General features: G+C 33.5%; 1 protein-coding gene across 1 annotated transcript in view; it reads left to right on the top strand.

Moving 5' to 3' along the window:
* The window catches only part of ZFC3H1 (zinc finger, C3H1-type containing), a 51,401-nt gene extending 31,476 nt beyond the window's left edge, over positions 1–19,925 (top strand). The window contains exons 19-35 of the mRNA XM_012642066.1: positions 616–717; positions 920–1,039; positions 3,266–3,449; positions 4,770–4,956; positions 6,310–6,498; positions 7,139–7,376; positions 9,775–9,880; positions 9,962–10,160; positions 10,694–10,788; positions 13,892–14,002; positions 14,296–14,400; positions 14,535–14,700; positions 15,798–15,898; positions 17,713–17,814; positions 18,440–18,479; positions 18,747–18,809; positions 18,940–19,925. Coding sequence (XP_012497520.1) covers positions 616–717; positions 920–1,039; positions 3,266–3,449; positions 4,770–4,956; positions 6,310–6,498; positions 7,139–7,376; positions 9,775–9,880; positions 9,962–10,160; positions 10,694–10,788; positions 13,892–14,002; positions 14,296–14,400; positions 14,535–14,700; positions 15,798–15,898; positions 17,713–17,814; positions 18,440–18,479; positions 18,747–18,809; positions 18,940–19,077 — 2,246 coding nt within the window. The 3' untranslated portion in view covers positions 19,078–19,925. The remainder of the gene's footprint in view (positions 1–615; positions 718–919; positions 1,040–3,265; positions 3,450–4,769; positions 4,957–6,309; positions 6,499–7,138; positions 7,377–9,774; positions 9,881–9,961; positions 10,161–10,693; positions 10,789–13,891; positions 14,003–14,295; positions 14,401–14,534; positions 14,701–15,797; positions 15,899–17,712; positions 17,815–18,439; positions 18,480–18,746; positions 18,810–18,939) is intronic.
* The last annotated feature ends 1,577 nt before the right edge of the window (positions 19,926–21,502 follow it).

Genomic DNA, 21,502 nt, shown 5'->3' with positions numbered 1-21,502 from the left:
AATAGTTCAGTTTATTTAAAAGCAAATATTAAGCTATTTGTATAGAAATTTACTAATGATTTTAGCATTCTAATTTCACTTACTGTTTTCAAAAATAGAGAACTGGCAGTTAAGATAGCTATAGTTTCAAATTCTATAATGAAATAGAAAGGACTTTATATACTTAGATATTGTAGAAAGCATAGATTAGTATCAGACATTCTGAGAAAATATTGTTAAGGTTTTCCCTAGATTTGGTGCCAAATAATAAACCTTAAACTACAAATCTTTTGGAAGTAAGGTAATTGATAATTACTAAATTTGGTATTATCACAACCCAGAGTGATTGTAAAATTACAGAATCTATTTCATCACTCCCAATTTGGGACTTTAACTTTCTTAATTATTGAGTTCATTTCAGGAGATACTTTTTTCCCAAATTGAGTGTATGATGTGGTAAGGTTTGCCATAGTAGTTAAAATAATGTAGGTTTTGCCCTCTCAAAGGTAATAGGTGTTATTGACTAGGGCCATATACTTTGTTTTAATTCTTAAGCTATTCTTTGTGTCATATTCTTTAATTGTACCAGTCTTTGTAATCGATGTTTTTATGAAGATAGTATTGCTCTTATTTCAGAAAAATATGTTGAGAAACTCTTTGGAATAAACAAAGATCGGATGTCAATGGACCAGATGTCTGTTCTCCTTGTTAGCAATATCAATGAAAGTAAAGGTCATAGTAAGTATACATACATGTGTGTGTGTGTGTGTACATTTCTCTCTCTCTAAAAAGAACTTTTTGGTTTTATGTTCTTAATATAAAGTATATATCATTTCTACGATGGAGTAAATGTATTTCTTTTTAAATATTATTTAGGTAGCCTTCAGAAAGATAAAAAAACTAGTTATATCAATTAACAGTCTTCTCCTGTCTATGTTAGCACCTCCATTTACAACATACAAAGATAAAAGAAAGTGGAAGCCAAAGTTTTGGAGAAAACCTGTTTCAGAGAATAGCTTCAGCAGTGATGAGGAACAGTCCACAGGACCAATTAAGTATGGTAAGAAGTTATGTAATTTAAGATCCAGAATTATTAAATGGTGGTGCTCTATCTTTATCTAACACTTTGCTAGTCTTTTGGTGTTGTGCTAGCCTAGTTTTAAAAAATTTTTTGCATTCTAATTTCAAGTTTGCATAATTTGTTTACTATTTACAGATTAGCAAATATTTAAGATGTGTACTCTCAAGTGCTTATTTACATTAATGTAATACTTTTTTTCTAGTTTGGATATAGTGGAATAAATCATCTTCATAAATTACAACTTTTAATTTCTTAATTATAATTTACAATTTAATGAATGTGAATTATCAGATGATGTCACTTATCTTTAAAATAGGATGACTCTACTAGTTTGCTAGGAGAGTCCTAGTTACTCCTCTTATCCTGCTGTAATTTTTAATAGCACTCCTTTCCACTCTCAGAAGTGTACTGGCTTGGATGATAAATTATGAGGTTAGTAAGTATGAAATGTCCAATTTCCTTAATTACTAAATTTGGCAGTTGAAATTCTGACATTTCACATTGACATTTATGTTTATTTTTATTGTGAAGGTACATCCTCATTCTTTCAAACGCACATTTTGGTTTATGATTATCTTTCAATTTTTTTTTTTTTTTTTTTTTTTTGAGACAGAGTCTCACTCTGTTGCCCCGGCTAGAGTGAGTGCCGTGGCGTCAGCCTAGCTCACAGCAACCTCAAACTCCTGGGCTCAAGCAATCCTTCTGCCTCAGCCTCCCAAGTAGCTGGGACTACAGGCATGTGCCACCATGCCCAGCTAATTTTTTTCTATATGTTTTTAGTTCAGCTAATTTCTTTGTATTTTTAGTAGTACAGGGTCTCACTCTTGCTCAGGCTGGTCTCAAACTTCTGAGCTCAAATGATCCACCCGCCTCGGCCTCCCAGAGTGCTAGGATTACAGGTTTTGTGAGCCACTGCGCCCGGCCTCTTTCAGATTTTTTTTAGAGCAGTTTTTGTGAAACATGGATAATTCAAAAATTGGTGTTATTTTCAAATATGGGTTCCATCGTGGAACCAATACAGCACAGACAGCTCAAAATATCAAAGAAGTATTTAGGAAAGATGTGGCTAATGAACACACGGTACGTCAATGGTTTGAGATGTTCCATTCTGGTGATTTTAATCTTGAAAATGAGCCATGTGGGTGACCTGAGCCCCAGGTGGATAATGATGAGCTGAAAGCTGTAGTGGAAGTGAATCCATCTCAACCTATGCGTGAATTAGCAGCAAGGTTTGACATTACTATTCCAATAGTATTGGACCATTTGAAACAAATGGGCAAGGTAAAGAAGTTGGACAGATGGGTACTACCTGAATTAAACAAACATCGGAAGAAAAATCATCTCAAAGCTTACCTTTCTTTGCTGTCATGACATTAAGACAATCATTTCTATGCCGTATTATTAATGTGTGATGAAAAATGGATTCTTTTTGGCAATCTCAAGCATTGGGCACAATGTTTGGATAAAGATAAAGTGCCGAAACACAGTCCAAAACCGAATGTTCATCAAAAAAGGCTAATGATGTCTGTTTGGTGGTTCAGTGCTGCTACTATCCACTGCAGCTTCATGAAACCTGGTCAATCGATTATAGTGGATATACTGCAACCAATTGGATGAAATGATGAGGATGCTTGTGATTAAGCAGCCGGGATTGGTCAATAGAGATAGGCCTATCCTCTTGCAAGACAATGCTGGACCAGATGTCACACAAACAACATAGCTCAAACTACAGAGGCTGGCTTTGGAAACTCTCTGTCATCCACCGTATTCACCAGACCTTGTACCAACTGACTACCACTTCTTCCAGGCTTTGGACCACTTCTTGCAAGGAAAAATACTCAATTCTCAACAAGCTGTGGAAAACACCTTTGGTGATTTCATTGCCACTCGCTCTCCAGGCTTTTTGGCTGCTGGCATAAACAAGCTACCATTAAGACGGCAAAACTGTGTCGATAGTTTAGGCACATACTTTGATTAATTGTACTGTTTCTTGTTTGAGATATAACAAACTAAACTTTTGATTTGAGATAGGACATTTCATATTTAATTACCTAATATATGATAGCTCTACCTTAAAGCTATAAGCAGCTGCCTGTCATTTAGAATCTAAGTTTTTAGTTTATCTTAAAGATGAGACCAATTGTTTTTTCTTGAGTCTGTGGATTAAAGAAAATATTAAGCTAATGATACTTTTTTTTCTTATAGCTTTCCGATCAGAGAAGCGAATAAATGTTCCAGCTCTAGATACAGTTGTCACTCCTGATGACATCAGATACTTTACAAATGAGACTGATGACATTGCTAATTTAGAAGCAAGTGTGCTTGAAAATCCTTCTCATGTACAACTTTGGCTCAAGCTTGCCTACAAGTACTTGAATCAAAATGAAGGGTAGGTCAGCTTCAAATCTTTGTGTAAACTGTTGTACATTTATATTTTTATGTTCGAGGTTTATTTCACCTATGATAATCAGATTTCTTTCCTGGTATCAATGGACTCTTTGTTTTTTGACAAAGCCAAAAGCATTTTATTGTCTAAAAGCTATTAGAAAAGTTTAAGATTAGATCTTGAGTTTGTGTGCATGGCTCAGTGTATGGGTAATAAATTATATTCTCAAGTTTTTAACTCCAGTAGGCTCTCATTTCAAAGTAGGATTAGCTAAGACAGTAAATTCTGAGTAGTGGGAGGATTAATTATTAGTTTTTTAAAAAAATCAAGTAATCATAGTCTCTTAATAAAATTATGATAAAATAACTGTAGAACAGATTAAATTTTATGTTAATTTTCAATGAAGATTTAAAAAGCTTATCTAAGAACCCCTAAATTTTGGTGAATTTTCTTTTGTCCTGTGCATGGTATTAAATTATGTGTATTTAAGATAAATAGTAATATCTTATAACCAATAGCTCCTGTTGCAAATGGCATCCTCTGACTTCTATTTTTTGATAGTAGAGATAAACCAGGAGTAAAATAATCTGTTTAAAATCATATTTTAAAGCTATTTTAAAGGGCTTATTTTTTTCAGGCTTCTCTGGTATATATGACTATCTTAAAACATACTATAAAAGTATAAACTTTTGAATAAGACAGCACTGTGAAGTGCTAATAAACCACACATGCCTGGATATGGTGCTTATTTACCTTTCCTTGTGTGTGATTTCCATGTTAATGGGATAAGTTACAGTGTTTTCTTTTCTGACTCATTTACTGAGTGAAGGCCAAAAGAACTGCACATAATTTTATGAATAGGATCATGAGAGACAATTATCTTCTCCAAAAGATAGCAAGCTCTTGACCGTTGAAAAGAACTATTATATTGAAAGCTTTGATATTTTTGTGCTGGCAGTAGCTGGCCTTGAGAGAGAATTGTTTAACTTTTCCTGTTCCTGAACAGTGTAAATCATAAAAGGTATTGCTGAATATGGACATAAAGCACATTTGAAGTTGCTAATCTTAGTGGTTTTATAACACTATGTTTTTATCTGTGGTAAGTGCTTACTGAACATTCACTTAACAAGAAATTGTTGGGTCTGTGGGAAATCAGGACTTTTTTCAGATACATGTGATTTAAAATCCTAATCTATTGCCCTTTGTCATACGTGATCCCGGCATAATAGAAAATGAAATTTGAAAATGGACTCATTAGCCTTGTTTAAATTTTTAACTATTACGTTAAAAAAAAGCTCCTGCCTTTTCTTTTAAAAAATACAGGCTGTGTTCAGAATCCTTGGATTCTGCTTTAAATGTTCTGGCTCGAGCATTGGAAAACAACAAAGACAATCCAGAAATTTGGTGCCATTACCTTAGATTGTTCTCAAAAAGAGGAACCAAGGATGAGGTGCAGGAAATGTGTGAAACAGCTGTTGAATATGCTCCTGATTATCAAAGCTTTTGGACTGTGAGTAGAAAAGATAACATAAGTCGTGTGTGTGTGTGTGTGTGTGTGTGTGTGTGTGTGTGTGTGTGTGTGTGTGTTTATAATTCTTTGGGTCATCTTAAATATTGATAGAGCATGTGCTTTATCTGGATAGAGATATAATAACTTTACTTTCAGTTTCTAGTAACCTCAGAGCCATATCTGGATCAGGATTAATACAGAGTAAGCAAAAAGAAACCATTTAGTGAAGAGGTAATTTTTGTTGTTAACGTTATTGATAAGCAAAAAATATAAAATTATTAATTTTGCACTTAACTATACTTACACAGTTTTAGTTTGGGCAAAGTTAAGTGTAGTTTTTTGCAAAACATCTCAAAATTTTTTTTCTATTGAATTGCTTGTATAAAATTATGGATGCCAGGAAATAATTTGGTCTCTTCATTCTTTATGGAAATAGTTGCAGTGTATAACCAACACTAATCAACCTTGCCAAGATACAAAGATTTGGTTGAAAAAAAAATGGGTTCTTCCTCTTTCTCCAAAAATAGGATGTTTTCCACCCAGACTTAAAGTTATAATTGATCCACTTGTGAAATAAGTATTCATTAATACATGAACTTTTATTAGCTAAACTCAGGAACTATTAGATTCAGATTATGTTTTCAGATAAATCTGTTACTATCAGATATAACATTTATTTGCTAACTGAAATTCAGAACCAAATAGATTTGGATAACATGGTATCTTTTAATGAATGAATTTGCTACTCTAACTCTTGCTCTCTGAACTCAGGTACTTAATAGATTTCAACGGTAAAGGATGCTTGATTTTTGACCTGGAGCCTTGTACCAAAGTTAATGCTATTGATCACCACAAGATTTTATAGGTTGTGCAATATTCAAAAGATTTAATGTTTTTCCTTGAATTTGTTTGGTCTTCAGTATGTTTTGCTATACATTTCTAATATAAATACCATTCTCAGATTGTTATACAGTCACACACCTAAGCAATGCAAATTGTACATGATCATAAACATGTAAACTTTTGGATATCCATCCTGGTCTTGCTGCAATTTACCTTTAGAATCAGGGAAAGAGAGATGAAATTGCTTCAGTGATGACCACGAGAGTACATCTGTATTGTTTTAATTTTCATCTGATTCCACTTTCCAACATGTGATAGAAAGGGAAATCTAGGTTATAATACTAGAAGATGGGTTTATACATTTTTAAATTATCCTTTTTGTAGATTGAAGATTTGGTATGAAACAGTTTCTTAATGAAATGTGACAAATCTGTAGTTTTAGTTTATTCCTATAAAGCAAGATTAACTTTCCTATAAAGCAAGATTAACATATGAAACCCCTTTGGGCAGTTTCTACACCTAGAAAGCACCTTTGAAGAAAAGGATTATGTATGTGAGAGAATGATGGAATTTCTGATGGGAGCAGCCAAGCGGGAAACATCAGATGTTCTGTCCTTTCAGCTTTTAGAGGCTCTTTTGTTTAGAGTTCAGCTGCACGTATTTACTGGAAGATGTCAAAGTTCACTAGCAATTTTACAGGTAAACATTTATTATAGCATTTAATTATATTTTGTAGAAAAAATTTAAAAGGTCTAAAACATTACAGGTAGCATTATTTAAGAGTGAGAGCACAGCTTTTGGATTTGAATCCTCTTTTTGCTGCTTACTAGTAAGTTGTATAGTGTTGGTTACATTTATGACTTTATTTGCTTGTTTGCTTGGTAGGGATAATATAATCTTTAAGTAAGGTTTATAAAGTTTAAATGAAAATAAACTATTGTGTGTTAAGTACCTACCAGATAAACTTCAAGGTTCAAACCATAAGGGAAAAAAATCAGTCTATAACGGAAATCATCTTATGTGAGTGTGGTTTTTAAAATTTTTTTTTTACTGTTTTGTTTTTACCTTATTAGATTTTAAGTATCAAGACACTTAAAATGTACAAATAAATTAAATGTTTTCCATTAATTATGCCATATACTTGAGCATAGTGAAATTACATTCATCTGGTGAAATTATGTTCATCTGGTATTGACATCTCTAAAGAATTTTTTCATTAAAAGAATTAGTGACTATCAAAATTAACTTTTTTTCTTATTTACCTTTATGTTTAAATCATCGTGTATGAGAAGTAATTTTTTAAAAAAACACTTTCAGATTATTTTTTCACTTTACCTAGAATGCATTGAAATCAACTAATGATGGAATAATAGCTGAATACCTTAAACCAAGTGATCGATGTTTTGCTTGGCTGGCCTACATACATCTTATTGAATTCAACATTCTCCCTTCAAAATTTTATGATCCATCTAATGCGAATCCTTCAAGAATTGTTAACACAGAATCATTTGTAATGCCATGGCAAGCAGTTCAGGATGTAAAGACTAATCCTGACATGTTGTTAGCAGTTTTCGAAGGTAAGTATAAATGGTTACAAAGTATAACATCAACTGTTACAAATTATAACATCAATGTTTAGAAAATTAAGCACCCATTATTATGATTCTTCATAATTTAGTGGAACAAATTTGTATCTATATATTACAAGTTGTAGTTTCACAATTTATTGTGTAAATGCTTAAAAAATTAAGGATTGAATCAGATAAGATGGGCATTGGCATCTATGAAAACCAAGAACTACATTATATAATTTATTTTTCTGATTATGACAAAGGAAATCAGTTAAATTACATAGATTATATAGGTTTGATCAGTTGATTGAATCAGAGAACTAGGCTTTTTTTTTTTTTTAGCAATCCATTAAGATAGAAGTTTAAGAGGATATGTCTTGTCTTTTCAACTAATTTTTTTCTCTATCAGTCAGTGACTTTGATTTTACTAAATGATATGTCTGCTGTGAAACACATACAAGGTATAAAGCCTGTTCCTTTCTCAAAGTGTATAGCCTAGTCAAAAGATGAAAGATAAAATCTATACCTTTGATATAATTACTAAACATACAAGGCCATATAACTGTATTAGTATATAGTCTAAATTGTATGCTACAGAAAAGACTAGGATCTGTGATTTATAGAATTATTTGGTACAGGCTGTGAACCCAAAGGGAAGAGATTATCGTAAGTTGGCATGATCAAGGATGTCTTTATAGAAAAATTGGTACTTAAAGCTGGACCTTTAAGCACAGCTATGATTTGATATAGTGGGTCTCCTCAAAGATGGGAGGAGGTGACCCTTATTTATCTCTATATTTCTGAGGGCCTATAAGAATGTCTGATATTAAGTGCTTAGTAAATGCTTGTTGACTAACACAGTGAAGACAGGAAAGAAACGAAAGGTCATTTTTATTAAGGGAGCTAAGTAAACAAAAAGCAGTAAGTAGATAGGAATTTATGCAATGCATTTGAAGGGGGATTGGAAGAAGGGATAATCATTACCAAAGTGAGAACTCTGTGCTGGACAGTAGTGGGATTAAGTTTGATAAATGGAATGATACCAGATTTTCAAGAACTTTGAAAGTGTTGTAGACTTGATGATAGCAGTAGAGGTTTTTTAAGAAAGAGAGAATGTACTCGAAGAGAAATTATACCAATGGTAGGAAAACCAACCAGAGGCTGATGGCCATAACTGAGGCACAAGAAAAGTAACCCGAGAAAGAGTATTTGTTAGAAACATTTCAAGTTATCATATGTGGGGTACAGATTAAATGTCAGGGAAGAGGAGAAGGAATAATCAAAGACAATTTCAGGGTTTTGAGAATGATGAAAAGAAAAGTGTCATTAATAGAAAACTAGTAAGTTAGGGAAACTGCTTTTGGTAGTAGAATAGTATTTGTGAATGTAATTGTTCATTCAAGTGGAAATGATTGTTGGCAAAAGGAAATAAGGAAGTGGACCTTAAGTAGACAGTTATGGATAGATAAATGGATTAGAGAGTTATTAACATAGAAATTATGGTGTTACAAAGTGCTTTACAGTTTTTAATGTGCTTTCAAAGTAAATTATTTAATAGTTGAAACTATGGGATATTTCCTCTGAGGAAATGAGATTTAAGAACATAGCAGTAAGGGGTGTAAGGGAGAGTAGAGTCAATGAATGAGGCTAAGAGGCAATATAAACGATCTCTTGGAAACAGAGGCAAGAAGAAATTAAAAAGAATAGGAAGAACATTATCATATGCTAATCAAATAAAATGAGGGCAGAGGTGAGGTTTTAGGTTTGATTAGATATGAATCCTTATATTTGAACCTAGAGCACAGTTTCAAATTGATGACATTAACTTTGAAACTCTGTAAATCCGAGAAATCGTACTACCATTGGGCAAGGAGGAAATGGTGACAGTTATGCAAAATAAAACACTATACCATTCTATAAGAAACAACAGGATTAAGTAATGAAATCTTTACAAGGGGAAAAGTGTGTTTTGAGGGAGTAAGGAAAGGATCTAGTTTAGGGGGAAATTTCTTAAATGGCTATTAGACAGCAGAGCAAGACTTTTGCAGTGGTGAGGGAAAAATAAAAAGATAATTCTGTGGTTTTTTTTTTTTAAGGTGAGTTTTAAGGAATTTGGGATAATTGCAGAGACACTTGTTTAAGCAAAAGCATTAATATGAGAGCTCATGTGGGATGGTTTTATTCTTGCCAGGAAAGTTGCGGGTAAGGGATTGGATTTTAGGATTTAGGAGATAATTTTAATTACTTCCTTTGGATAAAAGCCAAGAGTTCGACAAAGATGAATAAGATGATGGACAAACAAAGCAATAGGCCATGTTTTCCCATTGGTCTCTTGGAATTGAAGTAACACAGTCTCATAATTCATTTTATGTTCGATTCATGTTGTTGTGATGTTTTTGGATAGATGCAGTGAAAGCTTGCACAGATGAAAGCCTTACTATTGAGGAAAGAATAGAGGCTTGCCTTCCACTTTACACAAACATGATTGCTCTGCATCAGCTCCTAGAGAGGTAAAACCTAATTGCCAAGCAGCTAACCTTGTGTTAAAAATTGATTGTTTCATGTGTTTAGGCTTTTTTTTTCTTGTTAAGGTATGAGGCTGCAGTGGAGCTTTGTAAATGTTTGTTGGAATCATGTCCCATGAACTGCCAGTTGTTGGAAGCCCTTGTTGCTTTATATTTGCAAACAAATCAGCATGACAAAGCCAGGGCAGTGTGGCTTACTGCATTTGAGAAAAATCCTCAGAATGCAGAGGTTTTTTATCATATGTGCAAATTCTTCATCTTGCAGGTAAAAAATGTCTCATAATTCTTAAATATGATGTTTTTGTGTTTCAAGTTTCCTTTTTATCAGCCTATCCAGGAAGCATTTCCTGGTCCTTTTGCCCTTTGCAAACTGTGTTAGGTATTCCTTCTCTCTTTGCCATAGTTCTACCATTGCACTTAATACAGTGCTTTGTAATTTTGTTTATAGCTGCTTTATATACAAAAGAACTTCTTGAGGGCAAGGACCATGTCATATATTTACAGTCCCAACACCTACCACAGTGCCAAACATGTGATAGACACTTAATAGATAATTGGTGCTTGAAATTTGAGCTTCTGGTTGGTAGTATTGGATGTTAGGCTGTTTAATGGTTAGATGAATTTAATTCAGAAATTAGAATATAGGAGTTATTTGAATGTGTCTCAAACACCACCTCTACTCCTCACCCACCCAAGAAACTTAATCAGTATTTTTTAAAGTGTTTTTTTCCTCCCTTGAAACATTTTAATTAAACACTGTAAGCCTGATGTATATCCCCCTCCCTCTTTTAAAAATAGAATCGAGGCGATAATCTTCTTCCATTTTTGCGGAAATTTATTGCATCCTTCTTTAAACCTGGGTTTGAGAAGTATAATAACTTGGATCTGCTTCGGTAAGTTATAGATCTCCTGATATATAGAGGAATGAGAGATAGTACAGTTCAGTGGAAAGATTAGTTATTTTGTGTATTTGATTACATTTTAGACTTTTAAAAAAATACACCACTGTTATGAGGGCAGTAGAATAAATAGAATAATAAAAATGGAAGCAAGATATAAAATTTTTTTTTACATTTTTTGGATTAAAGACACTTTGCAAAGTAAGGTTTATGGTAACACTGTCGTAACTCATTCTTTTACATTATTTTTATTGTTGTTAATTTTAGCACTTAATGCTATAGCAACTAATTATCCTGAGACAATCTCAGTAATTTTGGAAAAAATGTGTTTTCACTTATTTGTTTGGTGATCTGAAGTGGATGTAAATAATATGCCTTTTTCTCTTTTTTTCAATTCTAAAAAGAACTGCTCTAGCCTTTGAAATGTTAAGTAAAGTTTCAGAGAGAATTCTTTGCTCAACCATCAGTTTTTCAATGGTTCATACAGAGCTCTGTATTTACTGTCTTTATTTGTTTTGCTTAGAGTTCTTGTTCCAGCTGTAATAAGAGGCCACAGCAGAATATGAAGAATGATTTTTTGGGGAAGCTTTTAAAATTCTCTTCCCTCTTCCCCCTCATCTCTCTCTACAGGGGTCAGCAAACTTTGTTTTAGATTTGCAGACTGTATGGTCTATCACTACTTTAAACAACTCAGCTTTGTTGTTGTAGTGAGAAAGCAGCCGTAGATAGTACGTAAATGAATGGGCATGGCTGTGTTTCAATAAAACTATATTTACAAAAATAGGTATAGTTTAGTTTTATCCTAAGTAAAATAGTGTCAAAAGCAAAATATTTTATTGTGACATACTCTATTATTTTATGTTAGGAAGAACTCAGAGAAGGAAGACCTAAGCTAGATACCTCCCCAAAAAATTTCTTGTGGAAAATATTCATGAGTGAAAATAAAATCTTTTGTTTTGTGTTAGCGAGTCTGATGCTTCCTGATACACATTTTTCTTTTCTTCAGTGTTCTTTCCTATTCCCCTTTCCATCCCTTGATAGCAGTGTTATATAAAACAGATTTTAAAAAATAATCCAAATTTTATTAAGTAAGTGGTCCGTCTGCCCCAGAATTTTTTATGAACATGGTAGTTTTATTTGAGATTTGGGGTCACTGTTCCTTCCAAGACCTAGATCTTTATATTTGTCCTCTTATGGTAGCAAGTTTATTGACAGTAATTTTAGTGCCCCTCCTGAAATTCTTCTGCTCTGCCACGTCCAGGTTAATATCTTACAAATAATTACAAATGAAATAATTTTAAATGCAAATTAATAGAAAAGAATGAAACTATAAGGAATTTATAGCAACCCCATACTCAATTTCTCTCTTGTTTAAATCAGTTTGCTTTAACTTCTCAACTCAGGCAAAGGACTAATTCAAGGCTGAACCAAACTCTTTACAGACTTGCTGGTTCTGGTCTTCCCTTAGGCATGGAGGTAATTGGTTTAGCTTAAAAGAATATGCTGCCAGTTTCTGCCTTGGTAACTAATCAAAGATCTTCAGATCTTGATCACAGCTTAATTAAGCAGAACAAATAAGTGTCAACAAAAATTTAAAAAGTGGGTTGCCTCCAAATATTCTCATTGTTTACTGAGTCTTCTTGCTTTATTAAATTCTTTTGTGGAAGTAGTCATAATTCATAACTAAACAAGAATTAGAAAAAGATGCCCTGTGTATAGTTTATTTAGACAATACTGAAACCCTTGTTTCCATAAAGATTGTGCATTTATGTTAATGTAAAAAATCTTTTGAGTCATATTAGGAGAATGGCAATAGATGAGATAATTTTTGCATTGCCATACTTATTGTATATTGATAAAAATATAGTCAAAGTATATTAATAGGAGAAATCAGTACTCTTAATTGGTTCAAAATACTTTTAAAATTTCACGAGTAGAAATTGTAAAGCAGAGTACTTAGCACTATATTTACCTAGGATTAAATTCTTGCAATTCTCTGTGACATTTAGTATAAAGATAATGAACAGAAAGAACTAAATAGGGTAATTTTCATGTGTTTCAAATCGATTTGAAGATTAAGTAGATAGCCAGAAAAGTTAATTTGGGGATTTCATTTACTGCACTGAAGTTAGCCTAGTGATTGTAGGTTTATAAATATTTGAAGTCATCTCTTCAGACCCCCTCAGTTTTCAGTTGAGGAAACTAAAATTCTTTGAAGTTAAGTGATTAACTCATGGAAATACAGCTAGTGATTATGGTAAAGTCAGGAGGATAACCTGACTTCTAGGTATCCCATTTCTTTCTATTCTTGTGTTTGTCTCCCAGTCTGTCTAATCCATTAAAACTTACTCCTTTGCAATCATTTTAAAATCCAAGGTAAATAGTTGTACTAGGTTGTCATTTTTGAGATCAGTGTATTTCCTTTAAAAACATTATTTTTGAAGGTGCTATTAAGTATTATACACACACAGATTCAAATACATTGGGAGGAAAACTGAATTAGTCAGAGTGAAATAGATTTCTTTACTGATCGACTTAGAGCCTTTGATATCCTATTATGTACTGTGGCTTTTCTAGAAGGAGGTATAATCTGCAGTATTTCCCAACTGCATTTGATCATAGACTTCTTTTTGACAAGTGTCTTATGGGCCAGTGTGTTACAGGATATGCTTTGATATCATGTCTAACATTGAACTTAAATGGGGAGGACATGTTCGTGAGAGAGAGATTATTTTCAGATTGAGGTTTTGTTAAAGAAAACCTTTTTTACAAGTATGTACAGATTTTATGAGAAAATGTCAGATACTTGGTAGTTTCTTTTTTTTAAAATTAGGTCTAATTAGAGGATTATGGTGATTTGTTTAATTTTGGAGATAGAATAAAAACTTCATTTTAGGAAGGGAGTTATCCATGTAGGTATAAAAACAATAAAATTTCCAGTGAATATGTGATCCTGGAGATGTGACTGAAGAGGTGTGGTATATATGTGAAAAGAAGGTCTTATTACTTTCTAAAAATAATTCAATCAAATTTAAGGATTTTTAAAAAATTATAATTTGTATGTACATAGGCGTAACAATTTTGGGTTTTTTTCCAGGTATCTTTTAAATATCCCAGGACCACTTGACATTCCGTCTCGTTTATGTAAAGGGAATTTTGATGATGACATGTTTAACCACCAAGTTCCTTATTTGTGGCTGATTTACTGGTGAGATATTATCCACTGTGGAAAGATGTTTCATATTAGGCCTGAATTTGCTATTTATTACTGAATTACACTATGTTAAAATTAACCTGATGTTAAAGTCATTGAAGAAAATTGAAGTGATGCTAAGGTTTAATACATGCTAAAGAAGAAAGATCAAAAGAAGGACTCCATTGTTACAGTATTTGTAATGACTCCATTGTTACAGTATTTGTAATATTTAAAATATACTTTGTCATTCCTTCAGCTAATAGTATTGAATGTTAGACATACATTTTCCTTCATTTTTTAAACAGCCTTTGTCATCCTCTTCAATCAAGTATTAAAGAGACCGTGGAGGCATATGAGGCAGCATTAGGGGTGGCCATGAGATCTGATATAGTACAGAAGATTTGGATGGAGTAAGTTGAGTTCCTCTTAATAAGAATGGGATTTTGGAAAAAAGGCATATGGTGGGGGTAAGGGGTGATAGGCTTTCTTGGTAAGAGAATTACTGGCTTAATTATTCTAAATTACAATATTTTTCTTTTGGCAGTTATCTTGTCTTTGCCAATAATAGAGCTGCTGGATCCAGAAACAAAGTCCAAGAATTCAAATTTTTTACTGATTTAGTGAATAGATGTTTGGTTACAGTCCCTGCCCGATACCCCATTCCTTTTAGCAGTGCTGATTACTGGTCCAACTATGAATTTCATAATAGGGTAAGAACTTAAAACTTTTTTTTTTAGATGTTTGTACAAAACAAAGGGACTTTTAAAATGACAGCAAAACTATGATTTTATATCAAGAATACTTTTCCTAGGATCCTTTCCTAGCATTCACTATTATCCTTGGCTATGTTTCTTACTTATCTCTTCAAAGTCTGGCAACACAGCCCTTGAAGGCTCAATTAAGATATACATATTGATTGTGTTGTATTTTAAAAACGGAACACTGAAGTAAAATTGAAGGGATGTTAAAGTTTAATACATATTAATGAAGAGAGACCAGACAAAAGATTCTATTGTGATAGTATCTATGATGCTTTACTTGAATAGCTGAAAATTTTACTGAATGAAATTCCGTAACTTTAAATAAGAATGGGCTTATACATTGTAGCTAGTCTTCTTGCTAATATTTTGACAAGCCATTATAGCCGTACACAGGTCATAAAAAAGCTGAAATCAGGTGCTGTTTAGAATTTTAAGAGTAGATGCTGATTAATGATATATTTATAAGATTCTCTTTTTTTAAAAAAACTCATTTTCAGAGACCCCTTTCAGTCAGTGCAATGTAGGCTAAAAAGCTCCTACTAAAGCTCAGTGTAGACTAAAACTGTTTATGGGTTTTTGTGTTTTGTTTTGTTTTGTTTTTTGTGGGGTGGTTTTGTTGCTAATTGGGATAACCAATTATTATGCTTTGTACTTCTATACCATTCTTTATCCCAGGATCTTAAACCACTTTATGGACATTAAGTCATTTACACATGGGCATTCCATGAGCAACATGTGGCAGGTATTATTAGCCCATGACTTGCCCAGCTATACAGCAAGTAAAGGTAGACTCAGGAATGAAAACCCGGACTCCTGGCTTCTTGTCAGTGTTCTGTCCATGGCTCTCATCACTAGACCATATTTCCTAATTCATATCTGGAAAGTCACTAATATAATTAATGGTAGGAACTGTAACTCACATCATACCTTATTGTAATTTATACATTCGTATCTCAAAGACCATTTTGGTTTTCTCATTAAAACACATAGGTAATTAGATTTCACATTTTGGTTGCATTCATTTTTCCCCCCCTCAACCTTTACAGGTTATTTTCTTTTATTTGAGCTGCGTTCCAAAGACCCAGCATTCCAAAACCTTGGAACGGTTTTGCTCAATTATGCCAACTAATTCTGGACTTGCACTGAGGTAAGAAAAAGTAAAATTCTTTTGTTCCTCAGCTCAGTAGTATAGGTTCTTTATATAAAATTATTCTTGAAAACTGGATAAGAACAATTTATTCTTCCACTGTGTTCTCGTGGATATATACTATTTCAGAGTTTTGTTAAGCACTGTTTAGCCATTCAGAATGGCTATACAAGAGTCAGTGTAAAAAATCTGGTCGATTCAGAAAATTGCAGGTTATAAGGGGGCAAGTAGTTCCCTAAGCACACACCATCTGTCTTTAGCAATTGCATTATAAATAGTAAGCATGTTTAACATGGCAGGGGAATATTACTTAAGAGGTTTTCATATTTTCAGATAGGTCATTTGCTCTCAAATCTTGGCATACATTAAAATCTCCTGGGATGCTCATTTAGAATGTAGATCCCTGAGCTTGAACCCTCAAACCACATTTCTGAATCACTGATTTAGGGATTTATTTCATACATTCAATCAGAAGGAGATTTCTGAGCATTTCTTTGTATTAAATAGTTTCTCTGCTCTAATAGAGTAAACCTATTTTCACTCTCAAGAATTGTGCTTTTTAATTCAAAAAGGTACCCAGCACACTAGTGGTTTGGCTTCCACTTGTGCAGTCATTTCTACTATGTCAGTTGTATCCTGTGGTTGTAAGTTTGTTTTATGGATAGTAAGATGCCCAAAATATTTATCAAATATTCCCCTGTGTTTTGAAGGATTTATATCAGGATTTATATTTTACCTAGCATGTATTTAGAAAAAATGGTATAAGTGTTTGAAAGGCTGTAACAAAAATAACTGTAGTGAATTATTATATAATTAGATTTCTAGGCAAGCATACTAACCTGCAGAAGCTAAGTAATTTGAATTATGAAACATTACCTTTGATAAAAGTATAAAATAGAAAATGTCATATTTTGATTAGTTTTTATTATGATAGGCATTTTTTAATCTAGGCAGTTTAATTGTTGGTTTTGTTCATAAATCCTCACCTCTGTGTTTTGATTTCTTTGTGGTCATCCCTATCCCTTTTTTTCAGGAGCATAGAGAACTTAATATTTAGTTACTATACTTACCTTGTAATTCAAGAAACATTCAAGATTGAGCATACTATAAGAAAGGAAAATATCAGGAAATTGCATTAATATATCAAGTCATTACTTTTAAAAAGTTTGGGGTGGAGGCAAGGAATGTTATTTGGAGAGAATGCTTTCATGTCCTGTAGGACTACATGGACCTTATTTTAGTCTGTTGAAGATGAGCATGAATCTTGACTGGACTTCTTGCTAGTTTGCATATTCCTGTCCCAGGATAACTTTCATAAGAGACATTCTACACGGCCGTGCGCGGTGGCTCACGCCTGTAATCCTAGCACTCTGGGAGGCCGAGGCAGGCGGATTGTTTGAGCTCAGGAGTTCGAAACCAGCCTGAGCAAGAGCACGACCCCATCTGTACTAAAAATAGAAAGAAATTAATCGGACAACTAAAAATATATAGAAAAAATTAGCCGGGCATGGTGGCGCATGCCTGTAGTCCCAGCTACTTGGGAGGCTGAGGCAGAAGGATTGCTTGAGCCCAGGAGTTTGAGGTTGCTGTGAGCTAGGATGATGCCATGGCACTCTAGCCCGGGCAACACAGTGAGACTCTGTCTCAAAAAAAAAAAAAAAAAAAAAAGAGACATTCTACAAATATTTGCTGAATAGCCTTGATGGAATTTAACTGACCAAAATTTATACTTCATCAAACATTCTGCTCATAGAGCTCATTGTGGTTCCCTACACTTGCAATGCTTTGTTCATTTTCCTGAATGTACTTTACAGGCTACTTCAACATGAATGGGAAGAAAGCAATGTTCAGATTCTGAAACTTCAAGCCAAGATGTTTACATATAATATCCCAACATGCCTGGCCACCTGGAAAATGTAATGCAACAATCATGTTCATGTTTTTATAGCTATTGCTTTTGTTTATAAGGTTTGCTCCAGACAGGTAAATCTGAAATGACATCTATTTTTTTTTTTTTCTGGACAGACTGCTTTCTAATTTAGATTCGTTTTTGGCACTTGCTGAGGTTTAATGCCAAGAGCAAGTGAGTGCCCATTAACACTTGCCTGTAAAAGCAAAAAGGGTAGAATTTTAATTTTCCTTGAAGAAGAACATTTAGATAATACTGTTATCAAACAAATCTGTTATAGACATTTTAAGACCATCTTTTGAAATGTGTTTCTCCCCATTATAGTATGATTTCTTCCTTTTTTAAATGGGTGTTAGTGCCAGGTATTTTTCACTAGTAATTATGAGTAATTTTTTTCATGAACGTTATTTATATTCAAAACACTGGTCTGCTTTTTTCTTGTAAAGTTGATAAAAATTGTTGAATTTTTCTTTTCACTGTAGGTTATCCTCCTTGGAAGTTTAGCCTGTTACTTTCAGGAAGTTTTGTACTCAGATTCCCACAGTCAGTATTCTGCCAGTAGTGGTGTTTCATTTTGTTCAAAGATATATAAATTTTTCTTTTCCCTTTTCTATATTCCTTTTTTTCCTTAGAGCCATTGCTGCTGAGATTGTTCTAAAGGGACAAAGAGAGGTAAGCCATGATTGAATCTCAGATGGGTCACTTTTGTTTTTTTAAGTTATTTTGCCCCCATTGTTGACTTCTCAGTTTAAAAGGATTAAAGCATAGAGGTTAACATTTCAAGAACTCTAAGTGTTCGAAAACCCCAAAACTCAACATAACCATATATTTGTCTTGAATGTTATTATATTGTGAAGTACCATTCTTTAAACAGATAGGATGGTGAAGGTGTTTTTCATCATGTTTTCTGATGGAATTGTATGTATATCTATCTTATAGGTCCACCGTTTATATCAGAGAGCCTTACAGAAGTTACCTCTTTGTGCATCACTATGGAAAGATGTAATGCTTTTTATCTTTTATTTTACCTTGATGTTTTCCTATAAATTTTCTGCATGTGCCATATCCATTGATGTGGTAATGCTCAAACTCTAGTTAAGTCTTACTTCTATGCTTCCCTGTCTTTTTACAGCAACTCTTGTTTGAAGCATCAGAAGGAGGTAAAACTGATAACCTGAGAAAACTAGTTTCCAAGTGCCAAGAGATTGGAGTCAGCCTAAATGAGCTCTTAAATTTAAACAGTAACAAAACAGAAAGCAAGAATCACTGAACACTGGGTACAGTCAGTTCTAAGTCCTTATAATAATTGCCAAAATTATTTGAATGATTCTTCAAGATTAGGCTGATCCCTGGCTAAGGTCTGTGTAAGGCAGACAAGCATTATTGATCATATCAAGTCCCCTACAATATCCTATCCTCAAAACCGGAAGCAATGAACATGATCCTCTACAGTTGGATAAATGAACTTCCTGTTTGGCCTGCTTCTAGGCCCTGCCAGATTCTCATAACATCATGTACGTAAGTATAGTTCCTCAAAGTGACTGACATTTATTTTAATTTTGCTTTGTTTTTGTTTTTGTTTTTTACTTTTTCCCCTTTATGTTGTGTTATTCCTGATTCACTTGACACTCTCTGATGCCTGAGAGATTCTTGTTTGGGATTTAATTTCCAGTGCTGTGTTTACAGTAAAAAAAAAAAAAAAAAAAAAAAAAAAAAAAGCAGGCAATCCCTTTTAGTTCTTCCTTTTTAAATCTTCTGAGATTCTTCATTTCAGGATTTAAAACTTAAGCAGTTCCATCTTAAGGAAAGTGTAACTGCCATGGCCACAAGTCTGCTAGTTGCACTTGAATGCTCTAACAGGGTTGTTTATTGCCCTTTCTACGTTGTGGACTCCTTGCCGAGACTGTTTAACTTGAAGATTAAAGAAACTATTGAAAATGCCAGTGCATCAGAACCTAAGAGTGGTCAAATATTATGTGCAATTTTTTGTAAAGAAATTTTAATTTATAATAAAGTTTAACAGTTTAAAGAACAGTTAATATTTGAACTGCTTTGTAATTGAAATACTACTTTGTAGTATTAAAATTGTTTATATACAAAATATTTTTAATGTAAGTTTTTTAAAAATCTTGCTGTCTTTATTCACTTTTCACACTGGTGGGAAAAGGGTTGAAGTAGGAGATACAGATATTCACTATAATTATATCAATACTCTTTAACCTGAAACTGCTTTCCCAGTAAAAAAAAATTTCAGGGACTTTTAATTATGACAAAATGGGTCCTGTTCTGTTTTAAGGACAGTGAACAGAGAGGTTTGCACTACATTAAATTCTTTGTTCTCAAAACCACAGTCTTCAGAAAGTGTCTCCCAACTGTAGTTTGAATGATTTGCCTAGTGACATGCTGTCTTATGTTGAATAGCAATGTGATCAAATATAAAAGAGACCTTGGTTTTTTTGTTTTCTGTCTGTCTTAGGTTGTTATCACCTTGGCAGAAAAATTGTTAATGATAACACATGCTGCCACAAATCTGCTCTTAACAGCTACAGATAATCAAACTGTTGGAGGCAGAGCAGTAGCCCCATGAAATACCAGGCAAATCTTCACATTTGTATAATGCTTACTCAAAACCATATTTTGAGGCCCTACTATGAGCCTACTAGACAGTGTATTTGACTAGTAAGTGCTGTTTGTTAGGGTCAAGAATGGAACTCATTTGTCTAGTGTTCTTTCATTTAACCAAAAAGAGAGCTAGCTGGAGGCTTACTGGTTTTTCTCAAAACCACAGAAATTTGGGTGGAAGATAGTAATTCCAGAGGGATAGATATCCATCCCTTCATTGTATGCATTTAACTGTTTAACCCTGGAAGGTTTGTCTGCTCTTATTATTTCAAAATAGTTGTTAGGTGCTTGGAAAAATATTTCCATTCTGTACCCCCATACAGTTTTGATGTTAACTGAAATGTCTTGGTAGTTTTAGGAGACAGGGCTAAGTTTTGAACTTTTGTTGCATGAGCAATTCCATCAGCAGTAACTATTTCACCTCCTTTTTAGAAAGAGCTTTTCCATTTGCATTGGTGTATGCAGAGCTCCACTGAGGCTGTGCATGGATCCATCCACACAGGCTGTGCACTATAACAGCTCCAGGGGTTGCCATTCACATTGTCATGCAGTCATGCAGGCCTTGTTTCCTTTTTGATCAGTTGTATTGCTATTTAAAACCATGAAGGTATCTTATAAAAATTATATTGCCTTAAAGATACCTTCTTATGTCACCTTTTCTTCCTGTTATTTTATAAACTCACTTTAACCTCTACATAAAAATAGCAAACACTGCGTAAGCATGAGGTATATGTTCCTGTCATCCTCCCATATTCAGTTTTACTTTTTTTATGAAGTGCTTTCAATACGTAATAATTAAAATATTAAACAAATTTGGGTTAAAGTTGATATGGTTATTTTAGTAACATGAATATAAAAGTATTTAACATACTGTATAACTAAAGTCTTTCTTTGGGCAGAGAAATATCATACAGTGAGAAAAGACTAGTCATTGAGCACTTCAGTCCCTTGCATCCCCCCCCCGCCCCCCGCTAGGGGAAAGAACATGCACACAAAAGAGGCATTTTAAGCTGTAGAGTTTTATCTCTGATAAAGGAAATGGAGTGGTAGATTACAGTGTATTTTTATGTGTT

The sequence above is a fragment of the Propithecus coquereli genome, unplaced genomic scaffold (genome assembly GCF_000956105.1).
Source record: "Propithecus coquereli isolate 6110/MARCELLA unplaced genomic scaffold, Pcoq_1.0 Scaffold172, whole genome shotgun sequence".
Taxonomy (NCBI): Eukaryota; Metazoa; Chordata; class Mammalia; order Primates; family Indriidae; genus Propithecus; species Propithecus coquereli.
The sequence above is the reverse complement of the archived record's forward strand: the minus strand, read 5'-3'. Positions and strand labels throughout refer to the sequence as shown.